We start from the raw sequence: 26861 nt of genomic DNA on the forward strand, positions 1-26861 counted from the left end.
GAATATACTTCTCTTTAGACACAAGGAAGGCACAATTTTAAAAACAGTTTTAAATAGTCTTAATCTAAAATAAATCCACCCTGGCAATTTCTTAAATTTAGGCTTGAATCCAAAAATTTCCCTCTACAGGAATGAATGGTTTTCCACTCACACAACATTCTTAAATTCATGGCACAAGAGAAGCTGACCCAAAATCCTGGTATGCATATGGAGGAAGAAAGCCCCCAAACTGCCACAGCCAACTACAATGCAGCCCCCTTCGCCAAAGACACAGCCTCTGTACCTGCTCAAAGACAAGCTGCCTTTGAAAGCATATTAGTTTTCAAGGGTTTTTAAGAAATAATCAAGGTTTTTAAGTATAAGCAAGTTCATTCATGTGTTCTGAATTCCAGCACTCACTACTGATGGGCGGATGTGAGTATACAATGCACAACGGCAACCAGCTTTCAACGTTCATTGGGCCACTAGGTGATGGAAGACCATTGTGGCAAGAAGATCTAATCTTGCAGGACTTGCATAACAGTTTATAGCCAATTTCAGATGTGGAGACATCTAGGAAATATACAGATTCTAATATGGACACCAAGTAAAAATGGCTTCCTGGTTCTAGTGTTTGCAGATTTTGAAGCTGAACCATCTGCTTGTGAATATTAAAATACATTTTAAAAATTCAATATTATTTAAAGTGCAATACTTTGTTTTAGTACTTCATGTTCATGTTCCCTTTCTGGTGTGCCATTAGAACTGAAGGAAGTTGTGTCAGACACACTGAACCCCTGGGTCAAAAATGGAATCCTCAACCTCAAAACTCACAGAACAAACACCATTCACATTTTTGTAAAACAAACAGAAATGCTGCCATACTGGAATCTATGTATTTTCCAAAAAGGCTCTGCATATGACATCCAACGTCTCCCTACAGTCCTGCAAAGGGAGACCTTCAGAACATCACGTGCGGGGTCCTTATGAGCTTAGCCCCACCCCACCCCACCCCTACCCGCCGCCACACTGGTGGCTGGGACCAGTTCCCATGCCTTTCTGCGGCTAAGTTACGTGTATGGACAGAAGAGGCATGGCGCTCTTCTAGGTGGGACCGTGGGCCAGTCCTCAGCCATTTCCAGTCCCAAACACAACAGCAAAGGCACAGCTGACCATCCGCTGCTGGTTTCCTTGACCGGAACTCCTGCCAGACTCATCCACAGAGCGCAGAAATCCATCCATCTCTGCCACAGTTCAGGGCCTGCAACCCATCAACCCCCATCGACGGGGGAGGGGCCACACCTCAGACTCCCAAGCTCCATACCCAGCAGCATCTCCAGTTAAGAAAGGGTCACGTAGCAGGTAATGGGGAAGCTCCATCTCTGCCTGAGACCCCGGAGAGACATGGCCAGTCAGAGGAAACAGTTCTGGGCTAGACGGACAAACAATCCGGGCTGGCATAAGGCAGCTCCTGTGATGTGCTCCCTCAGGAACGCTTAGCTGGCTACTAAGGCCTGCCGCATTCCAAAAAAGTGTGCATAGCATTGCAGCATAAAAGAATGGCCACATCCTAGCTCAGAGGCCAAGACCCTGCTTTGCATACAGAAGGTCCAGGTTCAATCCCCGGCAGCGTCTCCAGCTAAAAAAAGGACAGGTGAAAAGATCCTTCTCTGGCTGGAGAGCTAGAGCATTGTCCCCAGAGCTCAGTATTGTCCCCAGCAGGAGACAATACTGAGCTAGAGAGATGGAACAGAGGAAGGTGGCTTCCTCTCTTGCTAACCCTAAGAGATGGTTAAAAAGTGGCAGATGGTGGTCTCTCTCAGAAGAGGGAACGTCAAGTCGCCATCTTCCCCAGTTTTTACATAAAAGGTGTCCCCAACCAGTCATGTCTGACTCTAGGGTGTGGTGCTCATCTCCATTTCTAAGCCGAAGAGCCAGCGCTGTCCGAAGACACTTCCATGGTCATGTGGCCGGCATGACTGAACACCGAGGTGCACGGAATGCTGTTACCTTTCCCGCTGAAGCGGTACCTATTTATCTACTTGCAATTTCTTGCTTTCAAACTGCTAGGTTGGCAGAAGCTGAGAGTGAAGACGGGAGCTCACTCCGTCACGCAACACTTGGGTCTCGAACTGCTGTCCTGCCGACCTTCCGGTCTGCAGTTCAGCGTCTTAACCACTAAGCCACCGCGGCCTAGTTTTTACATAGCACGGGCTAAAATGAGCCAGTAAGTGGAACTTGTAAAGGCTGACCAATCCCATTACCCAGGTGTCGGCAATATGGTGCCTGCCAGACCCCCCTGTGCTCCCCACATACACCTACCTACCCCGCCCCCACTGCACACCTTCCCCAGTCCTTGTTCAAGATTCCACCCTGCTTCTGATGCCTGTGTCTGCAATCACCTCAGCAGCAACGAAGCAGGAAGTTGGAAGACCAGAAGAAGATGTCCCAGGAAAGGGCTGGGGGTGGAAAACATGCAAGGGAGAGAACAGAGAGAATCCAGAGACAGGGAGGCAGAAAAGTGAGAATCCAGGGAAGGGGGGCCACAAGAAAATGTGTCCAGAGCCCTGAAAAAAAATGCCACATGCACCCATAGGCCTGAAAAAGGTGCCTACCCCTGCATTAAACTCTCAGACACAGCTTGAAGGCAGGAACGTCTCACCCACCTGACCCGAAGCTGCAGGCTTCCCCTTTAGGTCCTCTGGATTTTGCCCACCCATACAGTTTGCAGCGATGGAAGTCTACAGGTGCCTACAATTCTTCCTCACAAAGGAAAAGACTCTCCAAATACTTACTTGGCTGGTTGGCTGCAGAGATGCCTGGAATGCCGTGAGAGGCCATCCCAGCAGTTCCTGGGGGCTGCTGCCCTGGAAGACTCATCTGCTGCCCCATGGGGGGTCCGAGCCCACTCATCCCACCCAGGGGGCCTCCCTGAGGACGAGAAGACATTCCCATGCCAGTTGCTCCTGCTGGTGGCCCGCCGGTGAGGTTCTGAAGTGCATTCATCGGATCTGTGGAAAAAAGCAGGATCCCCAAGAAAGGGACTCGGGTGCCGGCTTGCTGCTGTGCCTGCTCAATCCCGGAGCTGGCCTGACCACACAAGGAGCCACGCAGCAGCCTCTGCCTGCAACGCTCAGCACCACTGGGCAAGCCCAGCCAAGGAGCCCACGCAAGTCGCTGGCCGCCACAGGCTTTTCACCAGACCTCCTGCCCATAGTGGCAGCCCAAAATGCGAGACTGCCACACACACGCACGGCCCAGCCCACCCACAAGGGTAAGAAAGGGCCTTGCCCCGGCCTCACCCTGCACTTCGAAGGCACTTGGAGCACCCCTGGAAGGGCACAAGGTCGGGGCAGCACCCCCCGCACCAGCCCAGGGAGGGGCCGGGGGCCTGTTGTGCTGCACGCGCAAAGCACAGCGTAAGAGAGCTCCAGCCCTCCTTCCAAGCCTGGAGGAAAGCAGGAGGAGAGGGATCACTCCTCCTGCTGTGCTGCTCTTCATAGGCACTGCAAGCACCTTGGAAGCATGTGATATGGATACACCCCTGCCCATCCCCTTGGGGTTTGGGACTGGGGGGATGTCCCAGCAGTCACGCTTTGCTTCGGAGGGGCCTGGAGTTCCCTGGAAGCACAGCATGACGCAGATGAGCTTCCCACAGCCTCCTCTTGCGCATGGAGCTGGGGAGGGCAGGGAAGGGAAGGGAGGTGGGATGCGACTTTCTGCAGTCATGCAGCCCTTTTGAGACCTTCTGAACACCTGCAAAGTACAGTGCAATTGTTGGGACAATTCCCTAGCTCCAGAAAGAGAACCTTCACTGAAGATCTAGCGGCAGCCAGTTGAACTAAGCAGTGATACTGAGCAGCTAAAAGTGCATGTATGCACTCCCACTAGAGACATGAAGGCCCAGGGAAAAAGAGAAAAAATCAGGAAAAATTGAACGGCTTTGGATTATGAAATATTTTCTTTTAGAATTTTGTCAAGTACTTAGCTCTTGGCTTCTTTTGTAGTACTCTTAGTCAAAGACTTTTATTATGCAAACTAAAGACAGATCAGCATTGCTTCAAGTTACAGGTGTAATCTACAAACATAATTCGAGAGAAGACCACAAGCAGGCTTTGCCGAATAAAGTTTCAAGTTACAGCACTGTAAACCAGAGCTGCAAGGAAACTGTAGGTGGGCTTCTTCAGCTGCCCCTCCCAAACCTGAGTCGCCTTCAAAGGTAGGACTTTCTGGACAATCTGTCAGCCCCGTGGAACTCCTGGAGATCCGGTGGCGATCCGGTGTCGCTCCTCCCACCTCGCGAGACGTCTGCCCTCCCGCTCTTGTACTGCCAGCCCCTCGTTGGAATCCCACATTCCCATGGTTTCTCAGACCTTTGGCTGGTGACCATCCAAGTGTTTCAACTGCAGCCGGACACCCCCACCCCCACCACTGCTGTTGTCACTGATCTCCTGCTCTTGCCAGCTTGAGGTTTCGACAGCACCTTCCCCCTCCCCCTCTGACTCCAAATCGGCTCTCATGTCTTCTTGGGTGTGTCCACAGAGGCACAGGACCCAATTCCTACACATTTAAGACATGGTGTTATATATATCATTATCCAGCCTTTATTCGCCCACAAATGATTTCTATAAACTATGTAATAAGAAGACTTTTGTAGAAAGACTAGAGATGTGAATGGTCTGGAAATAATGAAGCCATGGGGGAAAATGTTTTTTAAACCCTCTCTGTAAGGTTCTCAGCATAGTTATTTCTTCCATTCCTTATTAAAAACTCTGTATCTATGTATCTAATGTATCTTTTACTGAAAGACAATTAGAGATGCTCCAAGTCATGCTCAGTTTCCGAACATGTGAGTAGAGCCACCATATAATATGGAGGAAAATGGGCACTCTTTACAGTTTGGGTTCTGTTCTACAGAGTCCTGTGTTTCCGGGCTTGTTCTGGTTAGATGCTGTAACAATCAATCTAAAACCCATATGTGAAAAAAACACTGTAGGTTATCCCACCAATATCAAAGAACAGCATGTGGGTTATCCCACCTCTGTATCTTTTTTAAAAAATTAACTGAGGCTTGGGTCTATAGAACTCACTGCCAGAGTTTTTAATAAAGTTCCTAATTAGACTTCACCACCAGGGAATGCTGCCTCAGCTCTAAAACCTTTTAACTGCCTCCACTTGAATAAACCCTCTCTACCTAAAAGAAACTCAGTAGCCTGGTTCCTATGTCGTAGGTGTGGGATTGACACCACCACTAGAGCCAACCTTTCAAAATGAACAAAAAACCAGAACTTATTTACAAAAGTGGATACAATGTCGCCCTTCAAATAAAAGATTGAGATTGCTTAAGGGTTCTTAAATTAAATATGGTTGCTTACCATTCCTAAACTGAGCATTTCCCAGCTAAGTAAAATCACAATGGCTTTTCCTTCAGATCAGATTTCCCTAAGCTCCACCCCACAGACAGGAACAACTTTAGGAATTTCCCAAAATGTCCTTACGAACAGGAAACAGATGCTGTACACCAGTTTTCCTCTGCTCCCAGTTCTTCCTGCTGCTTCTGGCTTCTAGGATGAATCAGATGTTTCAGGGACTACTTGCTGAAGCTCCCTCTGGTTAGACATAAAATAGGAACCTAAAATATGGTATGGATAACTTGGTTTGCTCATAAAACTATGATGTATGGTATATTAAACTTAAAAGTATAGTTTATTCAGACAATAATTACAAATGAACTGAGTTACTTTAAAAGATGTTTAAATGCAATGATAATTTTATGAACAAACCAAGTTATACATAATACTAATTTAGGAACAGAAAGGCCACTTTATGTTCCCACAGCAGCCTTCCCCAGCCTGGTTCCCTCAAGATATTTTGTACTACAGTGCCCAGCATTCAAGTCCATTGGCCACATAGCCTGAGCCTGATGGGAGCTGAAGTCCAAAGTATCTGGAGTGCAGCAGGTTGGGGAAAGCTGTCCTAAAGCAATACAGTGACTTTAGGTTTAAAAAGAGTACTAAGGAAATAAGTATTGCTTATTTTTCTCTCCCTCCCCACAACAAAGAAATCTACTTTTTCCTGTGGAAAAACTTGGAAACCCCTGTTTTAACTTAATATGGGCAACTGTGTTATTACATTGCTTTTTTCCCCATTGTGATGCCGATAATCTGTCCGGCTTATTGCCTTTTTCAAAATACCTTTACTTCAAATATCATAAATATTTCTCCACTGACATACAGTTGATTAAATCTAATTGTTTGCTAAGTGCCTCAAGTTTTTTATAAATATGTTGTGAGCAGGTTAGTTTATGCTCGTACTCAAGTTCGGTCATCTGAGCTGTGATTTCCAAAATGTTCTTATCCCATTTCTTCCTTAGGTATCATGCCTTTTGGTATAAATATACCTCTTATCACTGCTTTTGAGGTTTCCCAAACCTGTATAATCAGATACAGAATGAGTGTTGAGTTGAAAATATTCTTCTAAATTCTCTATTACTGTTCATACCGCCTCCTCATTCTGTAAATTATCTAAGGGCGCAATCCTACGTCTGCTAGACAGTGGCTAGATGTCATAGGATTTTTTGGTTTTCGGGAACTGACCTCAGAGCCAGCGCTCTGAGGTCAGTTCCCAGAAAACTGCCTCCTTGCCCCCTCCCCCACCGCCTCATAGACGTCACGGTTCTTTCCTGGCTCCGCACTTGCAAGAGCAGGGGAAAAGAGGGTGCTCCTGGGGGCGAGGAGGAAGTGCCAGTACAACACCTCCTATGCGCTGCTCAGCCTCCCCTGCCCCGCTCTAGCAAGACAGCCGAAATCGGCTGTCTAGCTGCTAATGCTGGGGAGCTGGAGCGCAGAGGAGAAGACCCCCTCCGTGCTCCATCCACCCTGCATTGGATAGTCGCTCACCTCCAAGTTCAGAGGATCTGACTATCCCCACAGGATTGCGCCCTAAATGCCACAACTGTGGTGCAGACTTTGTTTTACCTAATTTCTAAATTCATTGGTGCATGAGCTGCATAAACCTATGGTCCAATCTCAGTTCTCTCTACTGGATGGGTTATATAAGGTGAGCTAAAAAATAAGTCATTGTGAGAGTAGGAGTGATTCAGGACAGAAAAAAGTGTAGCCTCTCTCTATAGGGGTGATAATGTTGCCAAGCATCTGATATGTATCTTCGAGTAATGTTCTCTTGAAAGTTTCTGGGGAGACAATTTGCTGAGGCACTGCCTTTTGATCTATCCCATCTTGACAGAAATTACCCCATTAAATCACTCCCAATTAAGACCTTACTGTCAAGGTTGGAACTAATGAATCCATTTTTTTTATACCTTTGATTACTGTTGGGGGCATAAATATTCCCCAAATGAACTGGCATTTTACCTAAGAAACCTATACCAAATATACACTGTCCTTCAGGGTCCTTTATCCAATCAATGTGAGAAAGAAGGGTATCATATTATTTATTATATAGTAATATTTAATTATTATTGCCACTCCTTTTTTTTCTGTCTGCACAAGCTGCAATTACTTCCCCTAAACCCAACCACCTCAAATATTTTTTTCACTCTTTTTTATATGTGTTTTTTGTAAAAAACACACACACACCAGGAATGTTTTTTCTTTTTTTAATAAGAGTGCAAATTTTCTTCTTTTACTTGGGGAATTTAATCCTTTAAAATGGTATGAAATAATTTTTAGGTACTCCATAATAAATAGAACTCAAAAAACAGAACCAGTCAAAGCAAAATATCAAGTCTTGAACAAGTGTGGACTGAGAGATAATTTTTCCTCCTGAATTAAAATGACAGGCACACACCCAACAGCCTCTATCAGAGTAACTGGAGTTGGCTGCAGAGGTTGTGCCCTGTCCCTCCACTATATTCTCTGTGAACTGAATATTTAGAAGTATTTATTCAGGCAGAAGAAGGGGGAGGGGATAAAATCTGGTGAGCAGAGTGTAAAGTTAATATTTATGCAGACAATATAGCATTGGTCTTACAAAAACCAGCAGAATTGTTTGGAAAATGCTAGACGTGTTACAAAATTTTGGTTAAATTTCAGGCTATAAATATAACTAAGTCAGAATGGGTGGGTTTTAATTTGGAAAAGGGGGGGGAATCTGATTACTGGAATGTTCTTAATTCCATGGATAGATTCCACAATTAAATATTTTAGAGTATGGATAACCAGAAATTTAGAAAACCTTGTCCCCTAACATCATACTAAATTACGGGAAGAAGATTTTGGAAGTTGGAAACATCTGCGAGTATCCTGGGCTGGGAATATATCTACTATTAAAATGAATATAGTACCATGATTACTTTTCCTATTTTTGAATATTCTTTGACAGGTTAATACATTGCTTATTACTAAATGGCAAAAATTAATACTAAATTTCTTGTGGGCAGGGGAAAAAAGCTAGAGTAACTGCCAGGGTACGTATGAACCATATATTGTAGGGGGTACAGCATTCCCTTTTATTAGGTGGTACTATACAGCATCCATGTTGACTTTATTAAAATCATCGTTCACAATGGATAAGGGGACAAAGATAGAGCTGCATAAATTAACAAGCTACATTTAAGATACTGTTTGGTTCTGTAGCAAAAAGGATTTGGATAGAATTAGAGAAAACCTGTACTAGGAATCTGTTTAAAATATGGCAAACTAAGTCCTGGTTTTTTGCCATAAATTACAATGTACAGATAATAAATAAAATATTCTTGGTAATATGAAATGTCGGAAGAAAATTATTTAATCGAGATAAGGAAATTGCTCAAAAATGGGCTAGTCAAGTTATGGGGAAATTAATGAACACACAGGGCAAAACCTTATCCCACTTTTCCAATACTTACAAGACAGACATATAATTGTTAATTTAATAGCTAAATTTGGTTCCTTGCGGGACTGTTCTGTATTTGAAATGATAATTACACGTAATTTATCCAGGGGAGCATTAAGTTAAATCTATAGAATACTGGCAAAACAAGACATAAGGGAAAACTCATATCAGGTCAAAAGTGAAAAGACTTAGGAAGAAATATGACTGGAAGGTATGGAAGTAGATTTGGAAGACCAACCCCAAAAGCACATTATGCATGAACATCAAGGAATGTTTTTATAAGTTTATGTTTAGATGATACTTAACAGCACCTAGATGGAATAAGATCTAAAAGCAGGCTGCGGATAAATGCTGGAGGTGTGGCTCAGAGACAGCAAACATTTTGCTTATCTTTTGGATTTGCCTAATGATAAGATTTTGGTCACCTGTGTTGAATGAGATCATCTTAGTTTTGGGATATGCATTCCCTACGGACTCATTAGTTGTTCCTTTTGGATATCTTGAGAACACAGTTGCTTGGGAGGATACTGAAATGGCGATTCACCTCTTATGGCCATCAGTTTTAGTTGGAAGATTAACCCGCCTTCAATTACTGATCGGTGTCTTAGAGATGTGGTTAAACTGACTAATGTGATAAGAGTTAGAGAAGGGAGATTAATAGAGGATCAATTTATAGAAAAGTGAAGACTTTTTATTATTTACTGGAATTAAAAACCTCAGAAATCATTAAAATCCTTTTCTGAGGATGATTTAATGTCAGCTTTGGTATAAAAATTGATTGTGTTCTTAAGGCTTTTAATTTGTGATTACTTTTGATATTAAAACTTGATCTTTGTGAGCAGTATTTGGTGTTACTACATATTGGGTATTATGATATCACTATGTATTACATAAATAACAATTAAGAATAATAAGAAAAAAGAAATAAAATAAATAAAATAAACACAGAAAAGGGTGGACTTGCTGTAATATAATATGGTGAAGTCAACTTGTGCATTTGTTTACTTCTTTTTTTTAAAAAATTACTGACATACTAATGAACATAACATAAAATCAACAAACATAACATTGTGGGAGTCCAATGAGATCAGGTACTCACTGTTACAAAATATGAGCATTCGAACTTTCTATGGCTTATTGCTTACATAAAGATCTGTTCATAATATATTCTTTTAACCCAATAAATCCTTCCATAAGTGTAAAAAAACCCCAGTTTTTTTCCCATGGCTTCAAAATTTCCAGGAACTGTTCATCTCTAGCCCCCATTGTCCCTTGCTGTTGCTCATTGTAAGACAGCCCTCAGAAATGTTGTTGTCATCATAGTAGTAGTAGTACAAGAAGAAAAGAGTTATGATGAAGGGTTGATACTTACCACTGACTGAGGCCAGGGACTTCTTGTTATCTAGGAAATACAAATTTTAAAATGTTGTGCATGCACATTGTGGTGAGCAAAGCACTGAGCCTAGTTGGAGCAACAGAGCAGGTGGTTTCGGAAATACTGATGAAGAGATTACACACTGGGCAGCTGGCTGGATATATCAGAGGGGTTCCCTTGAACAGGCTGTGTTTCAAATGGGTTGGGGAACTTGCGCCTTATGGCTAAGGTATGTGGACTCCAAGGATGGTCTCTCCCTTCCACCCACTCCCCAGAAGACATTCCCTGCTCTTGTTGTACGTGGCCCTGGAGGATTATTCCTGCTGGAAATTTTACAATTATCCTATAAGATGGGAGTAACCTGCAGCCAATGTTTAAGAAATGATGAAACTTGCATTCATGGTTTTATGATTACGTTATAGAATCATAGAATAGTAGGGTTGGAAGGGGCCTATAACACCATCGAGTCCAACCCCCGGCTTAATGCAGGAATCTAAGGAATCTAAGTCAAAGCATTGTATGCCACCCTGGATACCTAGAGCAGGATACTAATTGTTCTTATTATGAAATATTTAGGTTGCCCAAATGTAAGGCAACACATAAGCATCAGGCAAAAAGGCTACACTCAATTCCTCATTAAAACAATTACAAATTAAAACATTATACCATTAAAATAAATTGAGCCCGTTCTATATATCTTAGGTTGCCACATTATATTCCTCTTAATTTATTACATTTGTATTCCAGTCTTCTTCTTCTTCGAAGGAGCTTAGCATGCCATACATGGTTCTCCCCCGCCCTACCCCCCTTTATGTGCACAACAGTCCTGTGAGGCAGGTTAGGCTAAGATAAGGGCCTGAGATCCTCCTAGTGAGCTTCGTAGCAGAGCAAGGATTTGAATCTGGGTCTCCCTAGCAGAGGTGTGCTTTGAATTCAACCAAATCAGACTGCTCCAGAAAGATTTGGGAGATGTCCTAAGTGGCCCAAATCCAAGTCTGAACCCTCCCGAAGCTTCATTAGCAAGTTGGATTTAGAGGGACACAGAGTCCTAGACAGTAGCTCTATTCAGGCATTCCAAAACTGGGTACAGCAAATACACAAAGACAGGGAGCACGCTGGCCCAACTGTCACCCTCTTCCTGTGGAGGCCTCCCATACATGTGGGGATCTCCATGGGATCCAGGACCCTGGAAAATCAGCATTCTGAATCTTGTGGAGAACCTCCATGGTGAGAGAGGCTCTCCTTGTCACAAAGGCACCCTCTACAAACAGAAGACGATGATCATGACCATGGAGGGGTGTGGCTAGCGCACTCCCTCTCCTTGCGTGTTTGCTACACCCAGTTTAGGAATGCTGGAACAGGGCTACTGTGTCTGCAAAAACTGATGCATTTGTCCCCAAGCCCTCCATATAAGGAAAACATCAGAGTAGGGAGAGGGTGGAGGGAGATGACAGGGTGCGGTTTTATGACTGACAGCTCTAGCTTCTAATCACAGTGGATGTCTTTATCCAGACATGCTATTGCGCAGGAATATTAAAGTAATATATTGCAGGACTGTTTCAGTCTTCAGTATTCTTTGTTAGATTATTTAATCAATTTATATACTGTTACCTAAAAAATATCTCAAAGTGATTTTCAAGATCAGACATTAAAATACATTACAACTCTCCCTCACAGAAGCAGGGACATTAAAAGTACTTTTGTGGAGCCTGGGAAGATGTAGCGCTGGGAGCTTGCTTGGAAAATGAGGGATGTTCATGTCCTTCTGCCTCTGCCACTTCATGCTCCACATCCATCACCCACCCCTGTCCTGTTGCACTTTGTGATTTTGGTGCCAATAGAGCAGAAAACAAAAAAACCTTAAACTGGTTTTCATGCATCATAACTCCATGGCCCTTTCAAATACCCTTCTATTCCCTAGCCTTTGTCTGGATCTGTAATAACTTAATATGGTGTTTTATTCTTTTATCTCGATGTTCACGGCTCTGAAATCTTTGTTGCGGAGTGGTATATAAATATTGTGAATAAATAAAATAAATAACATGATGCCACCACTGGCTCTTTGGTTAAACAGAGACTGCACACATAACTTCAAACACTGGGAAAAGAGAGGGGCCCAGATGGACTAGAAGGCAAGCAACTGGGTGTGTTGGAGTTGTACTCCCAGTGCCGGTGTTCAGTTCAGGCCCACCACTCCACCCCAAGCTGCAGCTGTGTTTCCAGTGTCTTCTTATGCCCCCCCCCCCCCACTAAACACTGGATTTTAAAAATGGGATGCTGAAGCCTTTGCAGGAGTTGGCAGACAGATAAGATGCTCCATGAAGCAGGTCATCATCTTGGCCAGGCATATTCCTAAATGGCCCTTGAGCACACTTCTGCTTCCTTAAGCTGTCTCCACATAAAATACAGTTACTTACGAATATCACGAAAATGGATGATGAGCCTTGCCACGAGAGAAAGGTACTCCTCCTAAAGTTAGAAAAATTAAAAAGGACTTCAAAAGGTAAAGATGGAGGCAATGGCTTCCCCCTTGCCCTCCTGGTCTTGCCACACCAGAACGGAAAGCTGTCCTGCAGGGTTTGCTGGCAAAGCTTATTTGCAGAATTGAAAGGGTTCTGCAGGACATGGTTTAGATGGTAAAGTTGATGTGTTTAACTGCACCAGGCAGAAGGCCAAAGAAGCAAAATGGGTGAGAAACCTACTGGGTAGCAAAATCCCTTGTACATCTACGATCCATTCCTGAGCAAAGAATCCTGTTTAGATTTTAATTCCCAAAGAGGCGAAAGACCACCCCCACACCTATAGGACCACCCCATATCTAGCAGTTGTTCAGCCTTCCCAGCTCACCAGACACAGAAGTTCACAGTCAGTGTTTATAGCCCCAGTGTGTGTTTGCCTTGGATCTGGAGGAAAGAACAGTTGTGTCTGGTGCCGAGTAATGACAGCATGGGGGGCCCCCCCTCAAAGTGTTACACTACCTAAGGAATGGGGTGGGGTGAGAGCACCTCCAAAGCCAAATTCAGTCCTGCCATAGAGGAAGGGCTGGGTGAGACCCATATCAGAAACCCTGGGGAACCACAGCCAATCCATGTAGACTGGGGACAGGTAATCTGGTGCCTTCCAGATGATTTGGGGTACAACTCCCATCAGCCCAACCAGCATGACCAATGGTCTGGGATTATGGGAGTTGGAGTCCAAAACATTGCCTACCTCTGGCATAGACAACTTGATCTAGGGCAGCTTCCTCGAACTGGTTCTTCATCTCCAATCACAAGGTGGGTCCTTGCCCATCCCACTTTAATCATTGCTCCAGAGAGGAAGGAAGCACCTTACCCGTGATTTGGCCTTCATGAAAACATGGCTTTCCATGTCCTTGCTGGTCTTACTGTGAGCAACTCCAGCCATCCTCATGGCATCTTCACTGCAAGAAGCAAAACAAAAAACCCTCTGGTCAAGTGTCTGAATTACAACTGCACAGCAAACAGAGGCAATCTTAGGTCTTTCTCAACAAAATAGTCCGTTTCAGCTTTTCTGCGTGGTGTAATTCCTCCTTCTGAAAGATGCCCACTTGTCCGGCAGAGGCAACTTCAAAAGGAATCACACAAGCGCATCAACACAGCTGCCTTACAAAGTGGTTCCCTGGTATTTTTGGTAGCCCCACCCACACGCTGCGTCACTAGTTTGTCACAGCCTGAAAGAAGTGATGTACCAACACCCTTCTGCCCGCTGGGTTGCCTAATCCAATGGCAGGATTTGCTCTTCTTAATTCTTCTCTGACAGCAGCCGCCTCCCCATTCTGGGCACAGACCAGAGATGGGGACGTCCAGAAAAAGACAGGGGGAAATCTAAGAAGTTTTTTTTCCAAAGACCATTTTTGTCGTCGTTGTCCCCCCGCCTCGAAAAATTGAACAGCTTTGGATTGTGAAGTATTTTCTTTTAGAATTTAAGATGAGGTGTTTACCCCTGCCTTTACTTCCCCCAAATGATTTCTAAAAACTATGTAATAAGACTTTTCTAGAAAGACTAGAGATGTAAATGGTCTGGAAATAATGAAACCATGGAGATAAATTTTTTTTTAATCCTTTCTGTAAGATGCCCAGCAGAGTTATTTCTAAACTGGTTCAGGACTTTAAACAAGTTCTAAACTTCTGAACAAGTTTAGGAATTTCCCAAAATGTCCTTACGAACAGGAAACAGATGCTGTACACCAGTTTTCCTCTGCTCCCAGTTCTTCCTGCTGCTTCTGGCTTCTAGGATGATTCAGATGTTTCAGAGACTACTTGCTGAAGCTCCCTCTGGTCAGACATAAAATAGGAACCTAAAATATGGTATGGATAACTTGGTTTGCTCATAAAACTATGTTCCGCATATTAAATTTAAAAGTATAGTTTATTCAGACAATAATTACAAATTTACTGAGTTTACTTTTTAAAGATTTTTAAGTATAATGGTACCTTTATGAACAAACCAGGTTTTACATATTATAACTTTAGGAACATAAAGGGTTCTTAATGTCTTTAAAGCAGCCTTCCCCTCCTGGTGCCTTCCAGATGTTTTGGAGGACAATGACCAGCATTCTGGACCGTTGGCCACATTGCCTGAGGCTGAGGGGAGCTGAACTCCAAAGAATCTGAAGTGCAGCAGCTGGGGAAAGCTCTCCTAAAGCAACAAAGTTTGCTGTTTAGATCTGTAAAGAGTGCTTAAAAATCATTTTTGCTTATTCTTCAGTTTTTCCCCAAATTTCCAGTATTTTCTGAAAAAAAGGGGGAAATGTTTTTTCCATGGCTTTAACATTTCCGGAAATTTTACGTCTCTAGCACAGATTCTCCTTTTGCTGCAGTCTGCAGGCTCCTTTACACAATCTGCAATCCTGATGGAGCGATTTGATTTGCTGACACAGCCAAGTCCCCCACTTTTTAGCAAGCTAAAAGCAAGATGATCTCTCCTTGCCAAACTGCCAGCCAGCCACAGCAAGCATACAGAAGCCAAACTCACCATCCTAACATTTATCCAAGCCCAACAATGCCGTGGGCACTGTACGTAGATCAATGCAGCGTAGTAGCCTCTGTCCATAAGTCCCATCAGACAGATCAGGAGAGAGATCAGGAGAGACAACTGGGACTGGCAGAGGAACCCTAGGAGCGGAGCAGTGTCGAGAAGCAGACAAGACACTTGCTGCTACATCGGCAGATCAAACGCCTTGTTCCTTGGGCTTCTTCCTTTCCTGCCGATCCTTTTCTCAAGGACCCAGCATGGCTGAGCATAATGGGAGGTGTAGTCTAACACATTTGGAAGCCATCAAGCTGGGGAAGGCTGCCCTACAGCATGCCATGGGGCCAGGTCTCTCACTCCTTGATTAGATCACTGGCTTGCCCATGCCTGTATGGAACACTCATGGTGCCTACAGATACATTTGTCTAACATAAGAAGAGGCTCCCCCTCCCCATTGATGTAGGGTAGAAAATTTTCAGTTTCATAAGTTCAGTAGTAAAAATGAATGCATGCCAATTGCCACTACACTGTTAGGCACGTTCGGCAATTTCAAAGTTGTAACTAATGTTTTCCAGGTGATTATGCCTAGCTGGTATGCAAGAGAATACATATATATCACTGAAATACATATATGTCTTAGTGTGAAATGGAACTAATAAGCAGTGATAGCAAAACAGATGGTGCCCCAACAACCTCAGTGGAAAAGAGTTGATCTCTGTTGAAACGGATGAGAGGTTCTTAGCATATCAAGCTGTAATTAGTATGTCAACCGTTTAGTACCTTCATTTAGTTCCTTAAATTTATACAATGTATGGGAAGTACATGCTATTGGCTTTCAATTTTTACAAGTATTCCAATAAAAATTCTATCTAATTTAACATTTAAATCACATGCAGGGCGCAATCCTATGCATGTTTAGACAGAAAAAAGTCCTACAACTCCCAGCATTCCCCAGCTAGCCATGCTGAGTGGGGAATGCTGGGAGTTGTTGAACTTTTTTTCTGTCTATACATGCACAGGATTGCACTCTCTGTGTGCTTAATTTTCTCCCCCTCAGATATTTCAGGTCAAATATTTGTGGTGTATTGGGACAAAAAAATAACATGAGGTACTTTAAAAATCTTTGTTCTTTACTGAATACAAGTATAATAAAAATGCTGAATTAGATCTCCCTATGACATTAGAAAATGTTCTGACACAAACTGGAAATTTTCCTATGTGAATTATCTCATGCAAATTAACCTAATTTGCATTTAAACATTCTCCCCCCCAAATTCCAATTCAACATTTCCAGAAAACCCGCATCGCTGCCCCTCCTCAAGTTCTTCTTGAGTCTTGGAGACCCCTTTCATGAGAGAGCTGGAAGACGCAAGTACCAATCAAGATTTAGGAAGACAGAAATTTGGCTGAGAAGCAAATTATGCTTTTAGCCCTCCGGAACTTTTATGCGATGTTACTGTACTTCTTAGCTCCATTGTGGGGCTCATTATGTTTAAGTCCTTACTGCTTGGTAACGCCAGGGTGACTATATTTTTATGTACTGCGTTGGCTCATTTGAAGTGTGTTTTTCCTGGTTTTATTATATGGTGGGGGGTAGTATTCTGGTAATGACAGGCAGAAGGAGATGGGGGTGGGGGTGGTTAGGCCGTGGGGGTGGGGGTGGTTAGGCCGTGGGGGTGGGGGTGGTTAGGCCGTGGGGGTGGGGGTGGTTAGGCCGTGGGGGTGGGGGTGGTTAGGCCGTGGGGGTGGGGGTGGTTAGGCCGTGGGGGTGGGGGTGGGGGTGGCTTGTCCCCTCTCACAGCTCTTCTCCCAACTTCAGTGGCTCAACTTGCCCTGGTGCCAATGTTGTTGGCTAATGCCAGGGTGGTCCACAATAACACAACTACCACCTACAATTTAATAATGGATGAGAAGGCTGGCCTAAAATGCATTATCAAGATTTGGGTGGACAAGCTGGGAGATGTCCTCAACTCTGCCTTCCTGGGTTCTTGGTGCAGCACCAATACAGACCTGAGGTAGGTGGTCTGTAAGGATTCCTTGTCCAGCAGAGCACCAGTTTTGATTGTTTATACATGGTGCTGGGCAGGGCGCTGTCAGAGGTTGCCTTGGGCATGGAGCTGAGGACCCCCAGACAGGATGCTCAGGGGGACCTCAACATCCATGCGGAGGCTACCTTATCAAGGGCAGCAAAGTACTTCATAACAATCACGGGGCTGTCTCAATTTGTCATTGGCTCAACACATGGCTCAACACTCAGTCCTGGGCCCAGTGCTCTTCAACATTTTTATTAATGACTTGGAGGAGGAGGTGCAGGGAATGCTGATCACATTTGCAGATGACACAAAATTGGGCGGGATAGCTAATACCATGGAAGACAGGAACAAAATTCAAAGTGATCTTGAGAGACTGGCGCACTGGGCAGAAAACAAGAGAATGACATTTAATAGGGATAAATGCCAAGTTCTGCACCTAGGAAAAAGAAACCAAATGCACAGTTACAAGATGGCGGATACTTGGCTCAACAACACTACAAGCGAGAAGGATCTTGGAATTGTTGTTGACTACGAGCTGAATATGAGCCAACAACATGATGTGGCTGCAAAAAAGGCAAATGCTATTTTGGGCTGCATTCATAGAAGCATAGCTTCCAAATCCTGGGAAGTACTAGTTCCCCTCTACTCAGCACTGGTTAGGCCTCATCTGGAGTACTGTGTCTAGTTCTGGGCACCGCACTTGAAGAAGGATTCAGACAAACTGGAGAGGGTTCAGAGGAGAGCAACAAAGATGATCAGGGGACTGGAAACAAAGCCCTATGAAGACAGACTGAAAGAACTGAGCATGTTTAGCCTGGAGAAGAGAAGACTGAGGCTGGACAGCCATCTGTCAGGGATGCTCTGACTTAGATTCCTGCATTGAGCAGGGGGTTGGACTTGATGGTCTTGTAGGCCCCTTCCAACCCTACTGTTCTATGATTCTATGATCCAAACTGCTCTGGATGGCGTTACACCCCCCTTGAGGACTCAGGCTTGCAATCTGGGTGTATTCTGGGACTCAGCCCTGGACCTGGATGCTCAGGCCTCGGCAGTGGCCAGGAGTGCCTTTGCACAGCTGAGGCTAGTGCGCCAACTGCGCCCATTCCTAAAGGTGTCTGGTCTGACCACAGTCACTTATCCCTTAATTATATCCTGTTTGGACTCCTGTAACATGCTCTATGCAGGGCTGCCTTTGAAAAATGTTCAGAAACTTCAGCTAGTCCAGACTGCTGCAGCCAGGATGCTGACTAGGGCCAGACAGAGGGAGCATGTTACTCCCTTGTTACAGCAGCTACACTGGCTACCGGTCTGTTTCTGGGCAGAATTCAAAGCGCTGGTTATGACCTATAACCAGGCTTAGGACTAGGCTACCTAAAGACCGCCTTCTCCCGTATGAGCCTGCCTGGTTCTTAAGGTCTTCTGGAGAGGCCCTCCTTTCGAGACCACCACCTTCAGAGGTGCATTTTGTGGTGACTCAAGAGAGCACCTTTTCAGTGGCCGCTCCCAGGCTGTGAAGTTCCCTCCCAAGGGAGGCCAGGTTTGCTCCCGCTCTGCTGTTCTTCTGCCAGTAGCAAAGACGGCTTCCTTCAAGGCCTTTAGCCTGTAAGTGGGTCTGTTGTGTTGGGTGCTGTTTTTTTTTTATTTATTCTTTGTTATGTTTGACTGTATTTTAATGTATTGTTTTAATCAATTTTAATTGTACTTGTAAGCCACTTTGAGTGCCTTTTTTGGTAGAAAGATGGTGTATAAATCAAATGAATAAATACAATTATAATTTCAACGATTAAAGAACTTGCTGATTTAAGGCCAGAGTTACAGCTATCGCAAGTTGGTTCAAGCTCCACAAAGCCAGGCAATGCCCACGATGAGTAATGATGTTCTATACTATCACAAATTGAGCTTGCTTTCAACTTGCCCTCCATGTACCTACACTTTCCTTGGGTCTTTCAGGCCCAAATCCAGATGAGGTGGACAGAGTGCCTGGGACTAGCAAAAATGACCTACTGCTCCTGTATTGCCTTCTAAAGGATCTGAACCTTACTGTATTCCTAGAGGAATCCTACACCGAGCTGAATGACTGTTTGCTGCTTGTAAGCAAGCACAATGACAAGAACCATTCATTTCAGTGGGTCTACTCTAAGTAGGACATGTTGGATTTTACCTTTAAAGTCCCCCCACCCATGCTGGGATCCCAATCTCTATAGTAAAGTGTAATCTGACCTAGTGAGGTAACATTCCAGAACTACAGGAATAAGCATTGCACATTGAATACAGTACATTTTGTCTGCAACACCTGGAAACTTTAGCGCACTGGCCGCATTCTCGCTTTGCAATGAAACGGAGCGGGCACAATGTAACTTTGCTAGTAGTTGCTGCCATTGGCTTTGCTAGGGCAGGAAACCCTCAATAACTTTTCAACCACTTCTCAGAACTTCACCAAACCAAACCAGGGCACCCTTCCTCGATGAGTTTGAATAAAGTACATCAATGGTTTTCACCAAAATTTGGAAGAAATATATATGCTGTGCCACAAATTGGAGTTAAAGGGGTAAATGTGTCAATTTTCAGTACTTCTTAACTTGCTCTGTCTGTGACAAAATGCATCACATCAGTTTGAAATTTCGGACAACTGTAGACCTCATTAGGTATCTCATGGATGCCAGCTTTCAACTTATTAGCTTAACAGCTGTCATTTTTATAAGCAATAGAATTTTGAGGCTTACAATGGGGGAACCTTCGTTTTTGTGACTTGCCTTAACTATAGGGGCACTCCCATGCCCCTTTAATCACTGACCAATGCCACTGTTAAAAGATTAAACGTTACAGCGTAGCGTTTAGAGGATAGAGTGATCTAGAAGAATATTTGTCCAGCAATATTTAAACATAAGAGGGAAATGATCCCTTAGAAGGGACCCATTCCTCGGAAGATGAACAAATATCCTCTTGCGCCGAGGATGTGCCTCCGGGGGAAGGGGGGCTTGTGGTAGTGGGAGATTCGACCGTTAGACACACAGACAGCTGGGTTTGTGATGGGTGTGTGGACCGCATGGTGAATTGCCTGCCTGGTGCGAAGGTTGAGGACATCATGCGCCGTCTAGATAGCCTAGCAAATAGCGCTGGGGTGGAGTCAGTGGTCACGGTTCATGTTTGTACCAGTGATGTGGGGAAATGTAGTTACGAGGTCCTGGAAGCCAAATTTAGGTTGCTAGGTAGGAGGGTGAAATCCAGGACCACCAAGGTGGCTTTCTCGGAAATGCTACCTGTTCCACGTGCAGGGCCAGCTAGAGAGGCGAAGCCAAGGAGTCTCAATGTGTGGATGAGACGGTGGTGCCGGGAGGGGTTCAGATTTGTTAAGCACTGGGGAACATTTTGGGACAAGTTGGGCCTGTACAAGAGGGATGAACTCCACTTGAACCAAAATGGAACTAGACTGCTGGCGTTAAACATAAAAAGAGTGGCAGAGCAGCTTTTAAACTAAACCCTGGGGGAAAGCTGACAGGAGCTGGGAAGCATCCAATTTGGGTTAAATCATCCCAAAGATGAAAATGTTTTTGATTGCCCAAATGTAGAAGGGGGAGGAAATAGACCAGGCGCACATGGTAGAACGTAAAAGCCAATCAAAGGGGCCAACATCCCATAGCAAAAGATGCACGACGCCAGAGGCATCTAGGGAAGGATATCATGTATAGGTGTTTCTATGCAAATGCTAGAAGCCTCTGAGCCAAAATGGGAGAGTTGGAGTGCTTGATTTTAAAGAAAAACCTGGATATAGTGGGCATTACAGAAACCTGGTGGAGCAGAGAGAACCAGTGGGATACGGTCATCTCTGTATATAAACTCTATAGGAAGTACAGGGAAGGGTGTACTGGGGGAGGTGTTGCCCTGTACATCAAAGAGGACATAGTGTCGAGCGAACTAAAACACCTAAAAGTGATAGGCTCTTCCACAGAAGCTCTGTGGGTGACAATACCAGGCTCCAAAACTACTTAAGTGCTAAGAACATGCTATCATCGCCCAGACCAGAATGCTCAGAGTGACCTTCAGATGGAAAATGAAATCAGAGAGGCCTCCAAAGAAGGAAGTGTTGTAATAACAGGCAGCTTCAATTACCCCCACACTGATTGGATAAATGCATGTTCCAGCTATAAGAAAGAGGTTAAATTTCTAGATGTCCTAAATGATTGTGCCCTAGAACAATTGGTCATGGAACCGACCAGAGGGGAGGCGACCTTGGATTTAATCCTAAGTGGTTTAGGACCCAGGACCTAGTACGAGATGTAAATGTTGTTCACAGTGTTGTAAATAGTGATCACAGTGCTATCAGATTTAATATATATTTAAGTGGGAAATTGCCCTGTTAGTCCAACACAGTCACATTTGACGTCAAAAGAGGAAACTTCTCTAAAATGAGAGAACTGGTGAAACGGAAGCTAAAAGGGGGAGTCAAAAGGATTAAATCCCTTCAAAATGCTAGGGGATTACTCCAAACCAAAATAACAGAAGCCCAGCTAAAATGTATACCACAGGTTAGGAAAGTCGAAGAGGTTACCAGCATGGTTAATGAGCAGAAGGGAGCTATTAGAGAAAAGAGAACTTCTTTCAGAAAATGGAAGTCTTACCCAAGCAAGGAAAACGAAAGGGAGCACAAGCTTGCACAAAGACGATGCAAGCAGACAATAAGAGATGCAAAAAAGCATTTTGAGGAGCATATCACTAACAACATCAAGGCCAACAATAAATAATTCTTTAAATACATCAGAAGCAGAAAACCAGCTAGGGAGGCAGTTGGACCATTGGATGACAATGGAGTTAAAGGAGGATGGAAGGAGGACAAGGAGATTGCAGAGAAGCTGGATGAATTCTTTTCATCTGTCTTCACCACAGAAGATATAGGACAGATACCTGTGCCTGAACTGATGTTTTCAGGAAGGGAGTCTGAGGAACTGAGACAAATAGTGATGACAAGAGACGAAGTTCTCAACCTTATTGATAAACTGAAAGCAAATAAATCACCGGGCCCAGATGGTATCCATCCTAAAGTTCTAAAAGAACTCAAATATGAAAATGCTGATCTTCTAACCAAAATATGCCACGTGTCCCTAAGATCAGCTTCTATACCAGAAGACTGGAAGATGGCCAATCTAACACCAATTTTCAAAAAGAGATCCAGGGGGGATCCGGGAAATTACAGGCCGGTTAGCTTAATGTCTGTTCCGGGTAAATTGGTTGAAGGCATTATTAAAGATAAAATTAGTAAGCATATAGAAGGACATGCCCTGCTAAAAAAGAATCAACACAGCTTCCGCAAAGGTAAGACATGCCTCACTAACCTTTTAGAGTTCTTTGAGAGTGTCACTAAACATGTAGACGGGGTGATCCGCTAGACATTGTTTACTTGGACTTCCAGAAGGCTTTTGACAAAGTCCCTCACCAAAGACTCCTGAGCAAACTTAGCAGTCATGGAATAAGAGGAGAGGTCCCCTTATGGATCAGTAACTGGTTAAAGAGCAGAATGCAGAGAGTAGGAATAAATGGCAAATTCTCCCAATGGAGGGAAGTAAATAGTGGGGTCCCACAGGGATTTGTATTAGGATCAATGCTTTTCAACCTGTTCATAAATGATCTGGAATTAGGAGTGAGCAGTGAAGTGGCCAAGTTTGCTGATGACACCAAATTATTTAGGGTGGTTAAAAGAAAAAGGGATTGTGAAGAGCTCCAAAAGGATCTCTCCAAACTGACAGAATAGGCACCTAAATGGCAAAAGCGGTTCAGTGTAAGCAAGTGTAAAGTGATGCATGTTGGGGCAAAAAATCCCAACTTCAAGTATAGCCTGATGGGATCTGAGCTAGCAGTGACTGTCCAAGAAAGAGATCTTGGGGTTGTGGTGGACAGCTCAGTGAAGATGTCAATCCAGTGTGCAGCCACTGTAAAAAAGGCAAACTCCATGTTTGGCATAATTAGAAAAGGGATTAAGAATAAAATGGCCAACATCATACTGCCCATATACAAATCTATGGTGTGACTACACTTAGAATACTGTGTCTAGTTCTGGTCACCACATCTAAAAAAAGATATTGTAGAGCTGGAAAAGGTGCAGAAAAGGGCAACTAAAATGATCAAGGGGCTGGAGCATCTCCCCTATGAGAGAAGGTTATAACAGCTGGGATTGTTTAGCTTGGAAAAAAGGGTGGTTAAGGGAAGACATGATAGAGGTCTACAAAATTATGCATGGTGTAGAGAATGGGGATAGGGAGACATTTTTCTCCCTCTCCCAAAGTACTAGAGCCCAGTGGGGTCATCCCATGAAGCTGATTGGTGGGAGAGTCAGGACAGATAAAAGGAAGGACTTCTTCACACAGCGCATAGTTAAACTATGGAATTTGCTACCACAGGAAGTAGTGACGGCCACCAGTTTGGATGGCTTTAAAAGGGGGTTAGACAAATTCCTGGAAGAAAAAGGCTATCAGTGGCTACTAGTCTTGATGGCTATGTGCTACCTCCAGTACCAGAGGCGGTGAGCCTATGTACACCAGTTGCTGGGGAACATGGGTAGGAGGGTGCTGTTGCTTGCACTCATGCCCTGCTTGTGGGTTCCCAGTCGACAGCTGGTTGGCCACTGTGTGAACAGAATGCTGGACTAGATGGACCCTTGGTCTGATCCAGCAGGGCTCTTCTTATATTCTTAAGCTACAGCCTCTGACAAAGGGACCCGCCAACTTGCCAGCAAAGGCAAGTTAGAAGCCCTGACAATGGACAACAGTCAGCTCAGGAATGCCTCATAATGCCTGTGTCAGCAGCAAGCAACAAGGCTTTTTGCAGCCCAGCCAGGACTGCATTTGCACTGGGTCAGGAAGATGAGAGAAGTTGTGTCTGGATCAGCAGCTGCAACAAGAAAAAGACAGCTTGCAGCCCAAGTGCGTGTCTCTGTGCAGTACATTTCCTTTAGGTCAGGAAAGAGAAGTCGTGCGTGCGGCTTAATGGAGGAGGAGCAGAAGAAAGATGAGGCTGTCTGCATTTGCCTTGGGTCAGAAAAAAAAGACATCCAGACCGAACCTGGGACTGGGTTGGGAGGAGGAAGAGACACTGATTGGTGGGGACAGGGAGATCAAAAATGCACCATAAACATCAAGAGATGGGCTAAAAAGGAGGCTATGATGCTTACCAGCAGCAGCAATAACCAAAGGGGGACTTAAAAACTGGACGGTGCTGTAGCACACCTCTGGGCCACCCCTCCCTCCACAAGCCGATCCCATCACAGGCACTAGGTGCTGCTTGTGTGTTTGGCAGGCAGAACATTGCCAGGAGACTTACCAAGCATATCTCTTAGTTGCTGTCTCCTTAACAAATGAGGTAATTATTAAAAGTGTGTAGAAGAGAGGTTTTGATTTGCTTAGGTACCATCTCTCTTCTCTTCCTCTCCCCAGCAGCACAAAATCCTTCCTATGCATATTTACTCAGAAGTAAACTCCCGATTCCAATTACTCCCAAGTAGGTGTGTTTAGAACAGCAGGCAAACCTCTCATAAATAGATACTCCTAATTGGAAGGAGAGGAGAGATTGCTCTGTGTGTATAGAAGAATGAGCCCAAATCCCAATTTTGTTTTTAAAAAAAGGCTTTCCTTTTATTGACACAATTTTGTGTATAAAGGTACAATAAAGTTACAGTAGTACTGTATTGAGATTAGACTTTACAGCTAGTTAGTAGAAAATAATGGTTAGCTACCAAGCCCTGGCAACTTCTTGTCCCCTGAAAAACGTTTCCTATTTTTACCACCTGTTACTCACTTAATAGGCAATTTTTGGAAACACGGGACAAGATATACATACATTTTTCATCTAATTAATATCTATACACAGCACAAGGATATTTTTGCTACCTGCATCCACCCAGCAATGCTACCAGACAAGCAGTTTTTTATGCCCTCCCTCACACCTGAAAAACATTTCAATAATCATCTATCACACAGGAGTTGCCCCTTACCAGATATTCAGCTCATCAGCTCTCCCTTAGGAGCCAGTTTAAAAACTATTCCATTTTGGCACTGGTCAACCCCAGCAGCCTAATGGTTCAAATGGAAGCCATTCACCCCCCCCCCCCAATGTTTCCTAGCACCTAAATCAGCCTTCCTCAACCAGGAACCCTCCTGACTAAAGCCATGCTGGCTGGGGCATGATGGGAACTATACCCCAACACATCTGGAGGGTGCCTAGGGAGGGAAGGCTGTGCTAAGAGAGCCAGAGAGGGGTTGTTCACAAAACACATCACAGCTCATCATGGTTTATCTAAGCCATGATGAGCCACAGCATCCACAGGCACCGTCCCAAATATTCAATCCTCAACTGTAAGTCGTTGTGTCTTGCAAACCTGGCTGGTGGGGGTTATGCAAGGATTAAACAACTCTCATATAACCCTAGAACAAGCCATGCAAGGGTTGTTTAACTCACCATCTGGGTTTGCACGATATGACAACCCACAGTCAGGGGATGAATATTCAGGACTGAGCCCTGATTAAGGAAATAAGCGACAACAAGCCACAGCATGTCATCCAAACAGTTTCACAGAGAGAAGAAAGCAGAATTTCCCCCAGGGTGGATTGATTTAAGTAAATGTGTTCTGAATCATTGATTTAAATCCCAATTTAAATCACCAAAAGAAAAAGATAGTTCTTGACACATTTCTTAAACAGTGCAGATCTGATCACTAAAACACATTAGTTTACAACTCAATACAGCATTTTACAAAATCAAGGAGGATATATTTTGTGTCATGTTTTAGGTAACCTGATTTTTATTAATAATGGAAATTGTACATAATACTCACTACCTGAGTCAAGCAGCATATCCAGCAACTGTATACAGACAGCAGCATTGTTTTCCATCCCACTTCACTGCTCCTTTCTGCTCTGCCTCTGACCATCCTTTCCTCTATTGTCTCGCCATCTTAACTCCTCTGCCTTGCTTAGCCCAGCCCTAACACCACATAAGTACAGAACACAACACTCCTATCCAGCACATTTATTTATTTCATTTCTATCCTGCGCAATAGCCGAAGCTCTCTGAGCAGTTCACAAAAATTAAAACCAAAAAAGTAGGATAAAACAATATAAAATATAAAAGCATTACAACCATAATCAGTATCAAGATTTTTCACTGTAACAAGAGAAATTAATGAGAAGAATTATAACTAAATGTTTAGAACAAAAACTTCAGGTTACCTGAAGGATCGCCTCCTCCCATATGTGCCTGCCCGGACCTTAAGATCATCATCAGCGGCCCTTCTCCGTGAGCCCCTGCCAAAGGAAGTGAGGCGGGTGGCTACTAGGAGTAGGGCTTTTTCTGCTGTGGCACCCCGGCTCTGGAATGAGCTCCCTAGTGAGGTTCGCCTGGCGCCTACATTGTACTCCTTTCGGCGCCAGGTGAAGACCTTTTTATTTTCCCAGGCATTTTAGCTTTCTAAATTTTTATCTTTGCTGTTTTAAATCTGTATTTTTAACTCCTGTACTGCTGCTAGGTTTTATTGTGGTTGTATTGTTATATTGTGGTTTTAATGTTCTATATATTTTAAATTGTTTTATTGTGTGTTGTTTGGTTTTAGTTTTTGTGAACCGCCCAGAGAGCTTCGGCTATTGGGTGGTATAGAAATGAAA

At 44.0% G+C, this 26861-nt stretch overlaps 1 protein-coding gene across 5 annotated transcripts in view; it reads right to left on the reverse strand.

Annotated features, from left to right (window-relative positions):
* Nucleotides 1-26861, reverse strand: part of MED15 (mediator complex subunit 15) — a 61063-nt gene that overhangs the window by 29053 nt on the left and 5149 nt on the right. For 4 of the 5 annotated variants that reach the window (XM_084819949.1, XM_084819950.1, XM_084819952.1 and 1 more), the window contains exons 2-5: nucleotides 13523-13610; nucleotides 12607-12658; nucleotides 10187-10216; nucleotides 2775-2990 (exon numbers count right to left, since the gene is read on the reverse strand). In XM_084819949.1, the coding sequence (XP_084676075.1) occupies nucleotides 2775-2990; nucleotides 10187-10216; nucleotides 12607-12658; nucleotides 13523-13610 (386 nt within the window). Of the gene's footprint in view, nucleotides 1-2774; nucleotides 2991-10186; nucleotides 10217-12606; nucleotides 12659-13522; nucleotides 13611-15184; nucleotides 15278-26861 lie in introns of those variants that run through there. The other variant, XM_084819948.1, reaches the window with a different exon arrangement.

This window comes from Heloderma suspectum, chromosome 13 (assembly GCF_057233095.1).
Source record: "Heloderma suspectum isolate Gila_16-S chromosome 13, 16-S_ref, whole genome shotgun sequence".
NCBI classification, from domain to species: Eukaryota; Metazoa; Chordata; class Lepidosauria; order Squamata; family Helodermatidae; genus Heloderma; species Heloderma suspectum.